Source organism: Neoarius graeffei, chromosome 5, assembly GCF_027579695.1.
Source record: "Neoarius graeffei isolate fNeoGra1 chromosome 5, fNeoGra1.pri, whole genome shotgun sequence".
In the NCBI taxonomy this organism is placed as follows: domain Eukaryota; kingdom Metazoa; phylum Chordata; class Actinopteri; order Siluriformes; family Ariidae; genus Neoarius; species Neoarius graeffei.
Window position 1 is genome coordinate 15047740 of NC_083573.1, and position 21366 is coordinate 15069105.

Consider the following 21366-nt stretch of genomic DNA (forward strand, 5'->3'; position numbering starts at 1 on the left):
GGGTATGTCTCTATTAGTTTAGCACATCTCGCCACTGGGATTTTTGCACATTCCTCAAGGCAAAACTGCTCCAATTCCTTCAAGTTAGATAGGTTGCGTTGGTGTACAGAAATCTTCAAGTTGTGCCACAGAGTCTCAGTTGGATTGAGGTCTGGGCTTTGATTAGGTAATTCCAAGACATTTAAATGTTTCCCTTTAAACCACTCCAGTGTAGCTTTAGCAGTATGTTTAGGGTCACTGTCCTGCTGGAACGTGAACCTTTATCCCAGTCTCAAACCTCTGGCCGATTCAAACAGGTTTTCCTCCAGAATTGCCCTGTATTTAGTGCCATCCATCTTTCCTTCAGTTCTGACCAGCTTTCTTGTCCTTGCAGATGAAAAATATCCTCACAGCATGATGCTGCCACCACCATGCTTCACTGTAGGGATGGTGTTCTCAGGGTGTTGGGTTTGCGCCACACATGGCATTTCCCATGATGGCCAAAAAGATCAATTATAGTCTCCTCTGACCAGAGAATCTTCTTTCATGTGTCTGGAGAGTCTGCCACATGCTGTTGAGCAAACTCCAAATGTGTTTTAAGCAATGACTCTTTTTATGGCCACCATACCTGTCAACTTTGAGGTTTGAAAAAAAAGGGATATTTCCCAGATTTTTAAACTCAAAATAAGGGAAAATTTCGGAAAGTCATACCCTTCACCAAAAGTGGGTGTGTAGTTGAATGGGGGGCAATTTTCTATCTAGTATTTGTGATTTCCTGTACTCTGGTGCATGTTGGTGATAGCCAAGACCCAAACTCAATATGCTTATGGTTTATAGAGTGCATTTGTGAATAAACTATACATTTATTTTTATTTGCTTTCAGTGGTACCAGTTATTTCCCTTAATTATGGTTTTACCATAGTCATGGCCTCGGAACACTAGATAGATAGATAGATAGATAGATAGATAGATAGATAGATAGATAGATAGATAGATAGATAGATAGATAGATATTAAACCAAGAGTGATTTAAAATGGGCAAGTTTCAGATAGAAAATAAAATAGACAATGAGTGGAAAAAACAGTTAATACACCAATTAGTTTACACGAGGCGATTTATGAAGTCTTAGCCAGGACATACTTAATGTAAACATGTGTAGCTTACCTTTGATTATTTGGGAGGCTTTCGTTTTCCCCATGGAAAATTTCTTTGCGAGGGAAGAGTCTGGGAACATTCCAGCCACGCACTTGTTGAAATCATCAAAGAAAGAGAGGCTAATGTTTTTCTTAGCTATTAGCATCGCCATCTTCACCTCAGACCTAATCAGTGTTGCCAGATACTGCTGACGTTTTCCAGCCCAAAATATGTTCAAAACCCACCAAAATGCACTTGAAACCGCCCAACTTGGGCGGGAAACCACCCAATCTGGCAACACAGGACCTAATCACTTGTTCAGCCTCGCCTCCGGACGGAGTTCTGTAATTACTGATGCCTGAGAGGGCGGGGACGTGAATTCATGGCCCGACTTCCTGCTGTAAACTCCTGTCAGAGGCGCGTCATGAATTCTGGACCTACCGACTTTTATATATTGTGAAAATATGGGACTTTTATATAATGTGAAAATACGGGATATTTTCGGGAAAATAAAAAAACGGGAAGACAGCGGGAAATAAGTCAAAATAAGGGATTTCCCGGGAAAAATGGGAGGGTTGACAGGTATGATGGCCACTCTTCCTTAAAGCCTGACTCTGTGGAGTGTACGGCTTAAAGTGGTCCTATGGACAGATACTCCTATCTCCACTGTGGATCTTTGCAGCTCCTTCAGTGTTCTCTTTGGTGTCTTTGTTGCATCTCTGATTAATGTCCTCCTTGCCCGCTCTGTGAGTTTTGGTGGGTGGCCTTCTCTTGTCAGGTTTGCAATGCTGCCATATTCTTTCTATTTTGCTATAATGGATTTAATGGTGCTCCATGGGATAATCAAAGTTTGGGATTTTTTTTTTATAACCCAATCCTGATCTATACTTCTCCACAACTTTGTCTCTGACATGTTTGGAGGCTCCTTGGTTTTCATGTTGCTTGCTTAATAGTGTTACAGAGTCAGGGTCCTTCCAGAACAGGTTGATTTATACAGATATCATGTGACAGATCATGTGACACTTTGATTGCACACTAGTGGATCTTCATCAACTAATTCTGTAACTTATGAAGTGAATTGGTTGGAACAGCAATTATTTTGGGGTTTCACACGAAAGGAGGTGAATACCTATGCACATTCCAGATTTCGTTTTTTTCATTTTAATTATTGTTTGTGTCACAATAAAACAACAATTTACACCTTTAAAAGTTGTAGGTATGGTGTGTAAATCAAATGGTGCTAACCTTCCAAAAATCCATTTTAATTCCAGCTTGTAATGTGACAAAACAGGACAAACACCAAGGGGGAAGCATATTTTGCAAGACACTGTCTATCCTTCCTGGCAGCTCGAACCAATCTGACCATTTTCCTTTGACCTCTCTTATCCACAAGGCGTTTGTTTGCAGTATTTATTAAGTCCAATTGTTATAACAGTCATAAGGTAACTTTCAAGGAAAGTTGTATTTATTTATTGACATTTAGCAGGAACTTCAACTGAGTAATTGTTGATTTGTTGAACAAGCTGAGCTTGTTGATTTGTAATTAAAGTTAGACTGTTGCTCTAAAACTTATTTATTTATTTATTTATTTATTTAAGTTGTGGGCTTTGGGACTGTTATATTATGGAAGACCTTCCTCACCTCTTTAGTGATCTGGATATCCAGCATGAAGAAGTGAACATGCTTCTCTCCTTTGTTCAGTGCTAGCTTCTTTGTCACAACTGCAACTAACATAGCAGTGCACGCTACACCCTGCCAAACAGACATACATATCGCATGTTAGTATCTCACATCATCTCTTTGATTCCCAAAGCACTGCTGCATTTATACATTCTCAACAAGGTATTCAATTCAGCAATGAGATCAACTCAAGCACATTTCAGCTTTAGTAGTGCAGATTAGCTTTACCTTTTCTTCTCAAAGGCTTGCATTAGTAAAAGAGAGGAAAAGAAACAGTCACTTAGTGTTGTGGAAGAAGTCAAGCAGGTAATTGTTTCATTAAACATCACTTAGTATTCATAAGAGGCATGAGCATGGTAGTGAAAAATACACCGACCTCTAAATCTCCTGCTTCTGCTGTTCTATCACTGGACATGACCGAGCAACATCTAATAGAGCAATAATAGCAATTTGAAATGTCTCCCTAAACAATTATAAGAGATGATTCCTGTGTATCAGATATGTGTGTGATAGAACGTTACAGAGGATGAAGCACATCCTTCCTGGGATCTGTTTACACTCAGTGCAGAGGATATGAGTTATGTGAACACCTCCCCAAAACAGCTGGCACGTCTCAAACCACACCCACTCTCAGGCTCAATAAGAACTCAGATGTTCACCCACACACACTACATTATCAAACGTACTCTTTGGGTCGATAATCTCCTATCAGATTACACAGATTTAAGTTATGTCTTAAATCGGGTTTACACTGGATGATTTTGGATTGATTTCGACACAATTGTCTCTGATGATTTTTTGTATCACATGGTAAATCCTGTGTGAATCATACAGTGTGAGAGGGTAAACAATGCTTAATAAATCCATTCAGTTGACCTGTCGGAGGTCATGATCAAGGATGAAATGTAACAAACAACATGCACTCTCATTTCAGTAATTGAGTACATGGTTCGCTATGATGGTACTTTGAGTATAATTAAATCATAGTGCTTTTAGAGTTGTTGCAGAGCTAAGAAAAAAAAAGAATGCATTTAAACCTAGAAGACTGGAAGCCACATAAAAGAGAATATATGCAAATGTTAAATCATTCAGTTTTGAGACCCAGTCAAAATAAAGCATTTTATAGTTTAACATCAAACCTGCATAAACATATACGGGTACGCCATTAGCTCGCTGAGTGATTTAGAATAGCTACCTAGATGTGTTGATGTTTTACAGTATGAAAGCTCTGTATTAAATTTAAGATTTAAGTTTGCCTGTTGTGTTAAATAAAGCCATAAAATTAAAAACACTGACAGGTGAAGTGAATAACATTGATTATCTCATTATAATGGAACCTGTTAAGGGGTGGGATATATTAGGCAGCAAGAGAACAGTCAGTTCTTGAAGTTGATGTGTTGGAAACAGGAAAAATGGGCAAGTGTAAGGATCTGAGCGACTTTGACAAGGGTCAAATTGTGATGGCTGGATGACTGGGTCTGAACCTCTCCAAAATGACACATCTTGTGGGGTGTTCCCAGTATGCAGTGGTTAGTACCTACCAAAAGTGGTCCAAGGAAGGACAACTGGTGACAGGGTCACGGGTGTCAAAGGCTCATTGATTCGCACGGGGTACGAAGGCTAGCCCATATGGTCCAATCCCACAGCAGAGCTACTGTAGCACAAGCTGCTGAAAAAAAGTTATTGCTGGCTAATACAGAAAGGTGTCAGCATTAACTTTTGTCAGAGGACTGGCCCCCCACTGTAACCCTAGATATATAGTAGGTGAGAGGCCGAGGGCTACTGAAATGGAAAGCGGCGCTGCCTAATGTATCTTGTGACATGGGAAGGACTTTGACCAGCAACAGACCCAGGAGGTCCAACATCCTTTTGTGTTACATGCAAGTGATACTCTAACATGTTTAAGTGGTTTTTTTTTTTTCTGTTGCCTTACCCTCTATAGACCCCGTCCTCCCCCCCTCCATGGCTTCTTTGTTCACAGAGTTGCCATCTGACAGTCTCGGTTTGCCAACTTCATCTATCATCGATACAAGGCCACTAACCTGTCTAAACAAAGTGTTTTTAATATTTATTTTTGCCATAGTACAGTTACAGTTATGGCACTGTACTATACTGTATGTGGTATTGGTATTATTATTGGTCCTGTGACAATCTGAGTACATATCCAAAACTATTTGCACCCTTCATAAAAATGAACACAACAGTGTAACAAGCAATAGGAGCAATAACGTATCTATAAATCATTCTCATTAGAACTACTTTTTAAAATAATAAATTGCACAGTTTCTTTAAACACCTCTCATAACATGTTGTTTGGAAGCATTGCAAAAAGGAGCCCTTCCCGAGAGCCATCCTCAAAATGCAGTGATACAATTTCACCATGCATCATTAGAACTACATTTGGCATCAGGTGTTGTGGTTCATTTAGTACCATGCCCATCACCTAGATGTTTTTGATGATACCAAAATCAAACTTTCTGGTTCTGTATACAATCAGCATGTAAACTATAATGGTGATATATGATCAGTGGTGAATTGATGCTCTGAGGCTCTCAGGTTTTGTGGCTTGTCTTTCAGGCTCTTGTGAAGATTGAAGGCATCATGAATTCTGCTATGTACCAAGGTATTTCAGCCCCAAACCTGGTTCCCTCTGCCAGGAGGTTCAGACTTGGCAGATGTTAGCTTTCTAAAAAGATGACGAGCCAAACAGACTGTACTTCCAAATCAACACAGAAATGCTTCGAGAAACCCAAAAATCAGTCTCTGGATTTAAACCATAACAAAAGTCTGTTATCTGAATCGAAGACAGAAATCCACATACACAAATCTTAAAGGAAATACGCAGAACCATGGCCTCACTTTTTGTTTATAAATGCCTTGAGACCTCAAGAATGGCATAGGAATAGTTTTAAGCATTAACAATAAATCGAATATAGTAATTTTTACGATTAAAATTATTCATATAGGTAGTGGTCTGAGTGAATGACCTTTATATCTGTGACGTCACAGCAGGAAGGCTATCGGTCTTATCACCATTTCCGCTATACTAAAACACAGAGCTGACTGCAACTTTGAGCTTCCATTTTGAGCTAATTTATTGCCATGTCACACAGATGTGTTACTGGTGGGTGCAGCAACACGACAGAAGGTGGATTTACGTTGCATTCATGGCCCAAGAATGTTCAAAATGCAAAGATTTTTTGGACGTGTTTTGTGAGAAGTTCACAGGCACATGGGGTGCCTACGAAGTGGTCTCTCCTCTGCTCTGCACATTTTACTGAAAACTCGTATGATACCTCTGATCTGTTGAGGAGCGTTGGTTATAAGCCCGTATTGAAAGAGGGTGCAGTACCAACAATTAAAAGAAAAGAAAACTAGAAGAAAAGGAAAGTAAGTTCAGTTGCACCAGTTCTCCTGGAGTGTGAGCCGAGGGTTGTTGCTAAAACTCGGGATGGAACGGGACGGGACACATTATCGGTTGGGCAGTGACCTCCCCACGGTTGTTCCTAAAACCGGTGACGTTCTGTCCCGTGTTTTAGTAATTGCATGAGCTGAGCAGTAATGGCGGAGTACTCAGTATGGAGAAAATGGAGGATGAGTGGACCAGCCGTCTGATTTCTCCACTGGATATGCTCGCCTCAGCAGCAATATCTCGCCCTTACGTGGAAGAAGCGAATGAATGGAGAACTGAACAAACAACTGAAAGTTAGATTGTTTCAAAACAATCAGCCACAAGATCGGCCTTCGAGAAGCGAGAACACAGACGGGTAAGATGCGACTCTCATTTGGATACAAAACAACAAAAACAACAACACTCGTTGTTTACCTGCATTTAGATGAATACATGCAACTTGTATTGTGTATTTAAGTTACCGGTATAAGATTATTTAATTTGCTTCAGAATGTGATTGTCTCAGTTCATCTGATTATTTAATTAGCCTTTTATGTTTTATCAGTGAAAATGCATGCATGTACATGTATGATGCATAAGTTATAACACCTATCCTGTTTTAATGAGAGTCAACCCACAATCAATGAAGTTAAATCAGTCTTAGTTGAGCAAGTCAGTAACGGTATTTCTTACTTTCACCATAAATTTTTATTTATATGACTTTGGTCTATAGCTGTCAAAGGCCTTGGCCTTAAAACCGGTTCCTGCTGTGACATCACACACTCAGGGCTGGCTGGCTCAGCGGGGCAGCTTGAATGCCAACTTTGGGGTCAATTTTAACTCTCAAAAATATATATTTTTTTATTCCCATTTATGCAGCATACAAGAGTCAAGGATGGAGATACTATCCACTCAGAAATGTATTGAAAAATAAAGGTTCTGTGTATCGAGGGCGGCATGGTGGTGTAGTGGTTAGCACTGTCGCCTCACAGCAAGAAGGTTCTGGGTTCGAACCCAGTGGCCAGTGAGGGCCTTTCTGTGTGGAGTTTGCATGTTCTCCCTGTGTCTGTGTGGGTTTCCTCTGGGTGCTCTGGTTTCTCCCAAAGACATGCAGGTTAGGCTAATTGGTAGCTCTAAATTGACCGTAGGTGTGAATGGTTGTTTGTCTCTATGTGTCAGCCCTGTGATGACCTGGTGACTTGTCCAGGGTGTACCCTGCCTCTCGCCCATAGTCAGCTGGGATAGGCTCCAGCTTGCCTGCGACCCTGTAGAACAGGATAAGCGGCTACAGATAATGGATGGATGTATGGGTTCTGAGTATCTCCTTTAAGAATATAAAAGTGATTTAAATGTTCTGACCATAGAAGTGGACCAACATTTTTATACATGTGTCTGCAACTTTGTGCAAAATTAGATGAAGTGCTGTTACTCTCCCTAGGATAGGCATCAACCTCACAAAAGATCACAAAAAAAATCAACCACAAGGGTTCAGATACTTTTGAAAGACGTGCAAAATTTAAAAAGATTGTTGTGTTTGGAAAAACATGTTTGAATAAAACTATACAATATCTCTGTGTATTTGAATACAAAATAACATTTGTTGCATGGTACTCCTTTCATATACAGTACCAGTCAAACGTTTGTACACTCCACTCATTCATAGGTTTCTCTGTATTTTGTATTTTCTACATTGTAGAACAATACTGAAGCTGTCAAAACTATGAAATAACACATGGAACGTATGGAATTATGTGGTAAACAAAAAAAGTCTTAAAAAATATTTTTTAAATATATTAAAACTAAAATATATTTTAATATCTTCAAAGTAGCCAGCGTTTACCTTGATGATGCTTTGCACACTATTGCCATTATTTTAACCAGCTTCATGAGGTAGTCACCTGGAATGCTTTTCAATTAACAGATGTGCCTCATCAAAATTTGATTAGTGCAATTTCTTGCCTTCTTAATGTGTTTAAATTCATCAAACATTAAATAACAAACATACAGTAAATAGCCCTATTTGAAAAACTGTACTAATCCATATTATGTCAAGAATAACTCAACTAAGTAAAGAGAAACACTATCCATCAATACTTTAAGACATGAAGTGACTTTTAATTCATAAAAATAAAGAAAAACTATTGAATTAGTAGGTGTGTCCAAACTTTTGACTGGTACTGTATACAGTGTCTTGCAAAAGTATTCATACCCCTTCGTGTTTGTGCTGTTTTGTCACATTACAAGCTGGAATTAAAATGGATTTTTTGGGGGTTAGCACCATTTGATTTCCACAGCATGCCTACCACTTTAAAGGTGAAAATTGTTGTTTTATTGTGACAAAAACAATAATTAAGATGAAAAAAAAACAGAAATCTGGAGTGTGCATAGGTATTCATTCCCCAAAGTCATTACTTTGTAGAGCCATCTTTTGCTGCAATTATAACTGCAAGTCTCTCGGGGTATGTCTCTATTAGTTTAGCACATCTAGCCACTGGGATTTTTGCCCATTCCTGAACTGCTCCAACTCCTTCAAGTTAGATGGGTTGTGTTGGTGTACAGCAATCTTCAAGTTATGCCACAGATTCTCAATTGGATTGAGGTCTGGGCTTTGATTAGGCCATTCCAAGGCATTTAAATGTTTCCCTTTAAACCACTCCAGTGTAGCCTTAGCAGTATGTTTAGGGTCATTGTCCTGCTGGAACATGAACCTTCGTCCTAGTCTCAAATCTCTGGCCGACTCAAACAGGTTTTCCTCCAGAATTGCCTTGTATTTAGTGCCATCCATCTTTCCTTCAGTTCTGACCAGCTTTCCTGTCCCTGCAGATGAAAAATATCCCCACAGCATGATGCTGCCACCACCATGCTTCACTGTAGGAATGGTGTTGGGTTTGTGCCACACATGGCATTTTCCATGATGGCCAAAAAGATCAACTGTAGTCTCCTCTGACCAGAGAATCTTCTTCCATGTGTTTGGGGAGTCTGCCACATGCTGTTGGGCAAACTCCAAACGTTTTCTTCAGCAATGACTTTTTTTCTGGCCACTCTTCCTTAAAGCCTCACTCTGTGGAGTGTACAGCTTAAAGTGGTCCTATGGACAGATACTCCCTTCTCCGCTGTGGATCTTTGCAGCTCCTTCAGTGTTATCTTTGGTGTCTTTGTTGCATCTCTGATTAAGGCCCTCCTTGCCCGCTCTATGAGTTTTGGTGGGTGGCCTTCTCTTGTCAGGTTTGTAGTGGTGCCATATTCTTTCCATTTTCCTGTAATGGATTTAATGGTGCTCTGTGGGATAATCAAAGTTTGGGATATTTTTTATGACCCAACCCTGATCTAAACTTCTCCACAACTTTGTCTCTGACCTGTTTGGAGGCTCCTTGGTTTTCATGTTGCTTTCTTAGTAGTGTTGCAGAGTCAGGGTCCTTCCAGAACAGGCTGATTTATACAGACATCATGTGACAGATCATGTGACACTTTGATTGCACACAGGTGGATCTTAATCAACTAATTATGTAACTTATGAAGTGAATTGGTTGAAACAGCTCTTATTTAGGGGTTTCACACGAAAGGGGGTGAATACCTATGCACATTCCAGATTTCAGATAGTTTGTGTCACAATAAAATAACAATTTTCCCTTTAAAGTTGTAGGCATGTTGTGTAAATCAAATGGTGCTAACCCTCCAAAAATCCATTTTAATTTCAGCTTGTAATGCGACAAAACAGGACAAACACCAAGGGGGATGAATACTTTTGCAAGACACTAAGTTTTTGCTCATTTTCAAGAAGGGTGCCAGTAATTGCAAAGTGTATTGTGTATATGTGACAATTTAGGAACTGCAGTTTACTTCCATAGTAATTATAGATTTAGTAAATGTTTGATGCAGCATACAAAGAAGTCCTTCATCAGCTGTGCCATGATGTGGCACCATAAAGTATGAAACATAGCATGTTAAACATTAGGAATGGGTTTGGTCTCGGCTGGATTTAACAATGCTAATATAAAATATGGCCAGTCGGAAATAAAACATCTGAATTTTTTTTTTTAAACAGGTGAGTGGGCTATCCCACACATCTATAACTAGCCCACTGTATTGTTCTGAATGGATTGGGAAACTTCTTTTTTCCTTTTGATTTTCCAAGGCTTGGATACAGTTGGCACACCATCCGGATTCACTGATGCCAAATGCTATAAACCACCAAAAAAAAAAGGCAATGATGGAATGTTTTCCTAAAAAAGGTACTTATAAAAACACAGTCTGAGGGAGAGTGCGTGGAGTGAAAGATTATTTTCCACTTGGCCAGGGATGTGTCTATGTCTGGCTCAAGCCTCCCTCTCTTGTTGTTTGACACCATCTGCATATTAGCTCTGATCAGAAAAGATGTGAAGAGATTGATGCCCACATGAATGCATGGATGATTGATGCCTGCTTTGATGCCCACATGAAATTTCATGTGAAATTAAATTTGAGTTCTACCTCACCTCTGTCTCTGTCACACAAACTGTCATGTGTGGATGTACTGTTGTTAGCCTTCCTGCCTCTCTTCTGGTTCTACGGGTTTCTAATTTCACTGATTTTGAAAACAAACAACTCCCGACATGCGGAGTACTGTTTTTTAAATATCCTCTTTTCCAGATGGATGTTTCAACAAACCTAAACTGAATCCTAAATGGCATTTCAAAGTTTAAAAGTCAAAATTGCGAAAACAAATTTTCCATGCACTGAAAAAAAACTTTGCTGAAACGTTGAAAATGCGTTGAACTTATTTAACCAGAGTTCTTCAATTCACAGGCAAAATGCCATACATTGCCATTAATTGTATAGTGTATCTTTATGTTCTGACTGCTGTTTTTATTGATCCCTGTGATCAATAATTTTGATAAGTGATTGTGGCAGCTGGAGCATGACTGAGCGTCAGTTGTGGGTGGCGAGGAGTCAGGAAGAACTGGCAGGTAACACATGAGTTTTCACCTGTGTTTGATTACTGCCAATTTATTTATTTGCATCTCTTGTGTTCTTGCAGAGAGAAGCCGGTAACTAGAGAGAGAAAGCTGAGCAATCCAGGACCGTGTGTTTGTGCGTGGGCGTGTGCACCTAGAGAGCAAAATAAAGTCACTGAAAAGTGAACTTGAAAAGGAAAATAAAACACACTGAGTTCTCAAGCCTGTCTCCTACTTCCTCATTTCCCAAGAGCCTCGACAGTGTTACACTGATCTTACAAAAATGACAAGAAATGAGTACATGTTCGCCTGTACCTGTTCTTATTGAGCAAATATATATCAAAACCAATATATACATGGGGATGTAACCATGGGAACAATATCTGGTCATCTAAAAATGCAAACTGTCAATCTAAACAATAAATAAAATAGTAAAAACACAGTCAGAGGCAGTCTAATACTGTATAAAGTTATTTCACAATCAAACTTGCATGTCATTCTCATGTGATGTCCTGAATGAATCTTCACATTTGTGTAAAAAAACAAAAAAGGGTTAGAAGAAATCGATTCGTATATTACCTTGGAAATATGTACCTTACAGCTGCATCTTGAATGCAATTAGGGATTGTGATAATACTGTGAGTGCTGAATACTTTGGATTATAACACAGCCATGGTTCAATTCTTGAATTGGAAGCTGTGTATTAACTTGCTACAACAGCAAGATTATGACAATAACATACAAATAAATAGCAGATTAATATTAATACACTTGTTCTTACATGCTACCATTCCTACAGTACCAGCTCATACATAGGGGCTTGTATGGCACTCCACACAATCTAAAGCGAATAATACATGGATTTTTAAAAAAGGTTGTTGTAGTGGTATAATTACAAGTACGGTACAATTGTTGATGTGGTTAAAGTTTGTTCAGAAGTTTAGATAAGATTTATGGAAAGGGGTCTCAGGTGTTATCACTTTGTAACAGACAGGAAACTTTCCAAAATCGGAAATTCTTTCGGGCAGAGGAGTTTGTGATTTCCCGTTTCTTAGTCACATGAAAAGCTGCGTTTTTTTGCAACGTTAACTTCAAGAGAGAGAAGACAAAAAGTCTGGTGAGGAAATGACTATGTTCCATAACATTAAATGTAACTGTAATGGATAAAAGGGCAATGCATCATTCACTGTAGACGTCTGACTGGTGCAAAAGAAAAGCATTCACCCTATAGCCAGAATCTTGTTAGTTTGAATCCTGGCAGCGCCACAGCTGTTGTTCCTGGGAGCCAAAGGAGCAAAATTTCTTATGCTCTTTTGGAGAAAAGGGTGGCATACTCTCTCTTTGCTGTCGATCACAGACGCAGGTCAATCAGGGGTATCTGTGAGCTCATGGATGCATGAGGTGGTCGATAGCACTTTTCTGAAAGTTCCAGGAGATGAGATCCATTTATGATTAATTTACGCTTTTTGGTATAATCTTGGTCAGGGTCCCAGTGGACCCAGAGCCTATCCCAAGAACGCTGGACATGACACAGGAGTACAATGTATACACTGAATAGGACGCCAGACCACTGCAGGGCACCATGCACACATACATTCACACCTCTTGGCAATTTTAGAGTCACCAATGGCCTGTTTTTAGGAGGAAACTGAAGAGCTGGAGGAAACTCCCACAGATACAGGTAGAACATGGGAACTCCACACAGACAGTAACCCTCTGGATATAGCCAGAACTGGAGCTAAAAGGCCATTGCATCAGACCATGGTGCTATAAAATCATTACTTAACACCATTCCAGAATAAAAATAGTGTAAATTCCTCTAGAAACAGTTCACAGTCTTGTGGTAAATAATTAGCACTAACATTCTTGATGTTTACTCTGAACACAAGACAATTTATATTGAATTCTGCTTATCTGCTTCCCTAAAGGACCAATATTTTGAATAATTTCAGGATACACCCACAGATAAGCAGTGCAAAAAATGCTAGACAATATTGTACTTACCATGACACCTGTGAAGAGGCAGACCACTTTGCCACATGTGGTTTCTGGAGACACATCTCCATAACCTACTGTAAGGAAGGTGATAGCGATGAGCCAGAGAGCTGTACCCATACCACCTGTCGCCACCTGGGCCTGCCTACAGAAGGAGACACCAGTCAGAATGGGGAAACTTCATACACTGATCGAGATAACATGTAGCTACAGTGGATATGAAAACTCTACACTCCCAAAATAAATCATGCCAAATTTATTTTCTGTTAAAGCATGGTAGTGGCAGCATCATCCTATGGGGCTGTTGCTCTTCACATGGGACTAGGGCTCTAGTCAAGATAAAGGGAATCATAGATAGCTCCAAATAAAAATAAATTTTGGGACAAAACATGCAGGCCTCTTGTAGACAGCTGAAGATGAGGAAATATTGCACCTTCCAACACGACAATGACGTAAAACATAAATCCAAGCCAACAAAGGAATGGCTTCAGAAAAAGATCAATGTTTTGAATTGGCCAAATCAAGGCTCAGATAAAAACCAGAGTGAAAACCCGTGGAAGGACTGTGGATATCCACTTGCAATTTCCACCAGGAGATCACTTTACAATTTGATAGAGCTTGAGCATTTTTGCAAGGAAGAACGGAATAACATTTCCAAATCAAGATGTGTTAAGTTGGAAGATTAGATCTCAAACAAAAGGTACTTTCACAAAGTAGATCTTCAGGGGTGTACAGACTTGTGCAGTCAGTTGTTGTAAGTTTTTTCTTTAGCTTTTGTTTCCTAAAATGTTTCTATTTGTTTATCATTTGAATTTTGTTGGTTGTGATTTCACATTAAAAGGTGGGAAAAGATCTAACATGATTTATCTTGGTTTCATTTTTTTTTATAACACAAAAAAAGCAGCAATTTTAAGAGAAGTGTAAAGACTTTTTTATATCCACTGTATATAGAATCAGGTCCATAAATATTTGCACACTGGCAAAGTTATTGTCATTTTAGCTGTCTACTACAGTATATTGTATACAGTATATTGAAATTAAACAATGAATATGAGCTGAAAGCTTTACTTTTATGGTATTTACATCCAAATCTCATGAATAGTGGAGGAATTACAGCACTTTTTATGTTTTCCCCTTTTTCCAGGAACCAAAAGTAATTGGACAGTTGGCTGATAAACTGTTCCATGGACAGTTTGTTACTCCATCATTATTTAATTTACAGTTAAACAGATAAATGTCCTTGAGTTTATTTCAAGTGTAGCATTTGCATTTGGAATCTGTTGCTGTTACTCTCAAGATGAAGTCTGTGCTGTTCCTGCCAATGAAGCAGACCATCATTAGGCTGAAAAATCCATACAAACTCTTCAGTGAGATAGCAAAAATATTAGGTGTGGCCAAATCAACTATGTGGTACATTCTCAGAAAAAAAAATGCATCTGTGAGCTTAGGAACACCACAAGGCCAGAATGACCATGAAAAACAACTGTGGTGAATGACAGAAGAATTATTTCCCTTTTTAAGAAAAGCCCCTTCACAACAGTTGGCCAGATCAAGAACATCCTACAGGAGGTAGGCATATCTGTGTCAAAGACAACAATCAAGAGAAGCCTTCACCACAGTAAATAGAGATCACAAGATGGACAAATTAGACAAAGATCCACTTGTATCAGAATGATGGGAAGAGCATTACCTTCATTGTGAAGCATGGTGGCGGTAGTGTTATGGTGTGGGCATGGATGATATGGCCAGTGGAAATGATTCCCTTGTATGTACTGATGACGTGACTGCTGACAGCAGGATGAATTTTAAAAAGTATAGAGCTAAACTATATGTTCAGGTTCAGCCAAATGCTCATTGGATGGTGATTCATGCTACAGATGGAAAATTAATCAAAGTATACTTCAAAAGCCCCCCAACACTATTTAAAGGCATAGAAATGGAATGTTCTGTAATGACTAAGTCAATAACCTGACTTAATGGGGATTTATTCTCAAACTTATTTTAAGTAAAAGTAGTCGCAGATTTCAAAAACCAAGCTTTCATTTTCGGAGACCAACTAGTGTTCGAGAAAAATTTATTTTCTTTAAAATGCCAGATGGGCTTCCTGCGGTGGTGACGCATGTGATGACATCAGTTAGTGGTCGCTTGGAGTAACTCAGCTGTTTATATTCTCTCTTTACATCGTAGTTTTGCTAGTTTTACAACTTTTTTTTACTAAATGTATCAGTTTTTAAATAAGTATGCCTCACTGTGTAGCATATAAATGCCACAGTGATGCTAAAAAGAAAGCAAAAGGTGGAACTAGACCGCATTTCCACAGATAAAATGCAAAGTGTGCTTGCTCAGCTGGGCGGCACGATGGTGTAGTGGTTAGTATGGTCATCTCACAGCAAGAAGGTTCTGGGTTCAAGCCCAGTGGCCGACAGGGGCTTTTCTGTGTGGAGTTTGCATGTTTTCCCCGTGTCTGTGTGGGTTTCCTCCGGGTGCTCCGGTTTCCCCCCACAGTCCAAAGACATGCAGGTTAGGCTAATTGATGGCTCTAGATTGACCGTAGGTGTGAATGTGAGTGTGAATGGTTGTTTGTCAGCCCTGCGATGATCTGGCGACTTGTCCAGGGTGTACCCCGCCTCTCGTCCATAGTCAGCTGGGACAGGCTCCAGCTTGCCTGCAACCCAGCACAGGATAAGTGGTTACAGATAGGATGGATGGATGCTTGCTCAGCTGTAGCAGAGCATCACTGACAGAAACTGGATCAGACATGAGACCTCACGCTGCAAAAATCTTTTTTTTCACATGATCTACAGAAAGTGTGTATGTGTACTGTGTGTGTGTGTGTGTGTGTGTAGTGTGTGTGGCTGCGCGCTCTAAAATCTTGGTTTAAAATGGCTCAACTTGCAGCATGACATGACACTTCATGCTCTAAAATCTTTTTTACATGATCTACAGCTGGTGCTGAGTAGAATAAGAAAGAGAGTGTGTGGCATGGTTTAAAACAGATTTTAGAGTGCAAAGTGTCATGTCGCACTGCGAGTTGAGCAATTTTAAACTGAGATTTTAGAGCATGCACACACACACACACACACACACACACACACACACACACACACACACACACACAGAGACACATATTCTGTAGATCATGCGAAAAAAAGATTTTGCAGCGCAAGGTCTCCTGTCTGGTCCAGTTTCTGTTGGTGACACTTTGCCACAGCTGATCAAGCACACTTTGCAGTTCCTCTGTGGAAATGCAGTCTAGTTCCAGCTTGTACTTTCTTTTTAGCATCATTGTGGCATTTATATGCTACACAATGAGGCATATTTATTTAAAAACTGATAAATTCAGTAAAATACTTGTAAAACTAGCAAAACTATGATGTAAACAGAGAATATAAACAGCTGAGTTGCTCCAAGCAACCACTACCTGACATCATCACATATGTTACTACCACAGGAAGCCCATCTGGCATTTTATAGAAAATTCATTTTTCCAGAACACTATTTGGTCTCCGAAAATGAAAGCTTGATTTTTTAAATCTGTAACAACTTTTAGTTAAAATAAGTTGGAGAATAAATCTGCTGGAGGATCCCTTTAAATCCAACTGAGCATGTACGTATTACACCTGCTGAGCACAAAACTGAAGGCAAAACACTGCGAAGAACAAACAGGAACCGAAGACAGCTGCAGTGAAGGCCTAGCAGAGGTCAGGGACGAAACCCAGCATCTGGTGATGTCTATTGGTTCCAGACTTTAGGTAGTCATTGACTACAAATACCAATGGCAAAATGCCAAAAAACCCAAACCAAAACAAACATATTCCCCCCAGTAATTAAATTATTTAACGTATGATTATGTTAGTTAGTCCAATTACTTTTTTGCCCCATAAAAAGGTGTGTGTGTGTTAACCACATATACCTTTAACACTGAACATTACACACACATACAGTACCAGTCAAAAGTTTGGACACCCCTACTCCATCCATCCATCCATCCATCCATCCATCCATCCATCATCTGTAGCCACTTATCCTGTTCCCTACTCTACTCATTAATAGGTTTTTCTGTATTTTGTATTTTCTACATTGTAGAACAATACTGACGACATCAAAACTATGAAATAACACATGGAACATATATGGAATTGTGTGGTAAACAAATAAATGTGTTTAAACCCCCCCTTGAAATGTTTCATACTTTAGATTCCTCAAAGTAGCCAGCATTTACCTTGATGACGCTTTGCACACTATTGGCATTATCTTCGCCAACTTCGTGAGGTAGTCACATGGAATGCTTGTCAATTAACAGGTGTGTCTCATCAAAAGTTAATTAGTGCAATTTCTTGCCTTCTTAATGTGTTTGAGATCAAACAGTAAATAGTAAATAATAACAATAAACAAAAACAATACAGTAAATAGCCCTATTCCACAACTGTAGTAATACATATTATGTCAAGAACCACTCAGCTAAGGAAAGGAGAAACGACATCCATCATTACTTTAAGATATGAAGTGTGTTTTAATGAATAAAAAATAAAGAAAAACTATTGAATTAGAAGGTGTGTAAACTTTTGACTGGTACTGTGTATATATATATATATATATATATATATATATATATTTTTTTTTTTTTTTGCAGACTCATACAATGTTATGACAATTTCCAATAAAGGCCAATCTTTTAAAACAGAAGCTTTCTGTAAGGCACACAACTGCAGGTATTGACTGACTAATAATAAAATGTCAAATTCCTTTAATTAAAAAAGCTTTTAAATATGAAAAATAAAATGAAATAAACTGTTAAAATGCACTTAAACCATGCTCTATACATACTTATTGAAAATGACTTTGCCTCTTTGTGGGCCTCACTACAAAACAAGATTCATTCCCCTGAACAAACCGATGCTCCATTTCACAATCTATGCTGAGTTGGCAGGAAATAAAGAAATATTTGTCTGCGGTCCTGAAAGGGACCTATTTATAACAAAACTACTGCTAAATACTCTTTTCCAAATCAGGACTTTAAATAGACCATCAACAGAGATGGGAGGATGAATTCGTGCCTGGCTGTTTGATGTGCTTGCGAATACGTACATCTACAAAATGTTTGTGAGTATGAGGATTTTATATATATATATATATATATATATATATATATATATATATATATATATATATATAGAGAGAGAGAGAGAGAGAGAGAGAGAGAGAGAGAGAGAATGTGTGTGTGTGTGTGTGTGTGTGTGTTCTTTCTACCTTTCACACAGCCGTAGCATCCAGGAAGAGGTAAACCAGAAGAACATGATAAAAACCAGGATCGTGCGTGCTGGGTACTTGTTCAAGAGTACCTTGAGAACGAAGCGGAAAGTGAAGTTGATGTTGTTGAGTGAACCGATGCTCCTATAAGAGGCACTCAGCAGCACCTTGCTGTGAAGCAGAATGGTCCGGCGCACCAGGTACAGGCGCAAGAACATCAGTGCTGATAGAAGCAGCTCCAACTCCAGCCATGCTTCCTTGGGACTGCTGCAGAGGCACAGCGGCACTGAAACTTGGGGGGAAGTGGAGGAGGAACAGTTTGTTCCTGAAGTCATGGGGCCCAAGTAGATACCCACTGGGTGAAGGGCACAAACCAATAGCTCCAGAGAAATGCAAAGCACACGGTTCGTGGTTATGGCAATGCGCCAGTCCACTTGGTTGTGGTCAATGATGAAGAGCTTGTGAGGAGAAAAAAAAACAGCAAGTGTATCAATGAGCAAGCATTCTTCTATTGATATGTGTGTATAGATGAAAGCAAATGGAAATACTGTATGTTCAATATATTAAAGAACTGAATCAGGCAAATAAAGTTTTTATTCAGACTTTAAAAATAACTTGTAGCAAACAAAAATAAAGCCAGAACATATCATCTGCCCCATTAAACTACAGAAATAAATTAATATCTGATAAAAAAAAGGAAAACAGTGAGATATATAGAGGATATTACACGGCTGTGCGAAGATATGAAGTTTATTTTCGAGTGGTGAACATATTAACGAGTGAGCAAAGCGAATGAATGAAAATATTGCCAACATGAGAAGATAAACTTCATATGTTATAATGTTCTTTATATTATATTATACACATCCACAAAAAAATGCACGTTAATCAAAATAATTTTTATTTTGAGCCGGTTCGCCATTTTGACAACACACGTCTATTCAGCAGGAAAACACTGGGAGTGATGTCATCAGAGTGAAATATCGGGAATTATTATACATACGAGCCACTTTTTCCATGGAATAAAAACATGTGTTCTATTCACTTCCAGTGGGTTTATTGACAGCATGGAATATTGTTATCCTATCGCTTATCCTCCATGTATTATGCCACTCTCCCCATTAGAGAATGAGCGTGCAATATTGTTACAATATTGCACATTGTCAAGTCAACACAATGTCATAAATCGGAGCTCATGCGAATATCCAATGACAAAACTTTTCTGCTGTGTATACGCAGAATCATTTCTTTGTCCACCAGGAAAGAGAAGACAAGGCTAATCCAGTGCTAGGTTTAAGCACTAAATAAATAAACTAAAAACTGAAACTAAAGACACGCTGAACACCCGAAAGGCTACCAAAACTTCATTATATATTCTTTACAAGAGAAAAACATACCAACGGACATCGAAAAACTGGAAAAGAGACACGATGGAGATGTAAAACTTCAGCGCTAGCAAGTGACTGAGACAATTTGTAAACAAACATGGCCACGAGGTTTGCTTCATTAAAAGCAGAAGATTTTGAGAGAATTTTAGCTGCCAGTTTGCTGTGTTGTGTGTAGCTGTCGATGTTGATTTTAAAAGTAACTAAGTAAATTACACAGGGAAAATAATAATAATAATAATAATAATAATAATATTATTTGGCTTGACTGTGCTAGCATTGGCCTTCGCTAACACTACACCGGCTAGAAGGTAACTGGACTGCCACGCTAACAGCACCGAGTCGTGGATAAGCTAGCGCTGGCCTTCGAGAATGCTGATATGAAGAGGGTATATGTATAAAAATAATAATATTGACTGGCTTTTTTCATGGTATATCAGATATATTCCATTCAGCTACTCGTCTTTCGACTAATTCAATATCATGCTAGCTGAATGGAATATATCTGATAGACCACTCAATGCCAGCCAATATTATTTAAATAAGCTACTCAGGTCCAGGATGTATTTTGTATGAAAAATGTGAGTTTTTCAACACAAGAAGATAAACTTCATATCTTCAAGCCAATGTGTGATTTTCTTTTTATTATATTAACACATTCCCAAACAAAAAAATACTCAAATTTATCAAAACAATTCCTCACGAGTGACATATAGAGCTTTCTGTCATGGTTTTGGATCTCCATGTCCTGATGTAGCTTGTATGAAAAATACGAGTGGTGTATTTCCCAGTAAAACACTGGTGTCCATATAATATAAGAATATATTCTTATATCAAGAGAGATGACATCCATGTCTGAATATTAGTTCCTCCTATAATGCAGTTGTTTTTGAACAGTAGTTATAGCTTAAATATAATGTACTATATTTAAAAACACAGTACCAGTCAAATATTTGGACACACCTTTTAATTCAATGGTTTTTCTTTATTTTTATGAATTAAAAGTCACTTAATGTCTTAAAGTAATGATGGATGTTGTTTCTCTTTACTGAGTAGAGCGGTTCTTGACATATGGATTACTACAGTTGTGGAATAGGGCTATTTACTGTATTTTTATTATTTATTATTTACTGTTTGAGCTCAAATGCATTAGGAAGGTAAGAAATTAATCCACTAATTAACTTTTGACGAGGCACAGCTGTTAATTGAAAAGCCTTCCAGGTGACTACCTCATGAAGCTGGTTAAAATAGTGCCAATAGCGTGTAAAGCGTCATCAAGGTAAACACTGGATACTTTGAAGAATCTACAAGATGAAACATTTTGGGGGGTTTTCCATACTTTTTTGTCTACCACATAATTCCATCTATGTTCCATATGTCATTTCATAGCTTTGATGTTTTTAGTATTGTTCTACAATATAGAAAATACAAAATACAGAAAAACTTATGAATGAGTAGAGTAGGGGTGTACAAACTTTTGACTGGTACTTTATGTATTATATATAAATATATGTCATTAAGAGTGTGATTTTTGTTAATTCTGTTTGTCTAGCTAAACTTTGCCTTCTCATAAATCATACATGGAAATAAACCTCAAACACACCATGACCTGTCTCT

At 38.5% G+C, this 21366-nt stretch overlaps 1 protein-coding gene across 7 annotated transcripts in view; it reads right to left on the reverse strand.

The window, feature by feature from the left end:
* kcnn4 (potassium intermediate/small conductance calcium-activated channel, subfamily N, member 4) overlaps positions 1-21366 on the reverse strand; it is a 122429-nt gene that overhangs the window by 44836 nt on the left and 56227 nt on the right. For 6 of the 7 annotated variants that reach the window (XM_060921268.1, XM_060921265.1, XM_060921264.1 and 3 more), the window contains 3 exons: positions 18365-18822; positions 13124-13259; positions 2756-2866 (listed from right to left, as the gene is read on the reverse strand). In XM_060921268.1, coding sequence (XP_060777251.1) covers positions 2756-2866; positions 13124-13259; positions 18365-18822 — 705 coding nt within the window. The remainder of the gene's footprint in view (positions 1-2755; positions 2867-13123; positions 13260-18364; positions 18823-21366) is intronic. The other variant, XM_060921267.1, reaches the window with a different exon arrangement.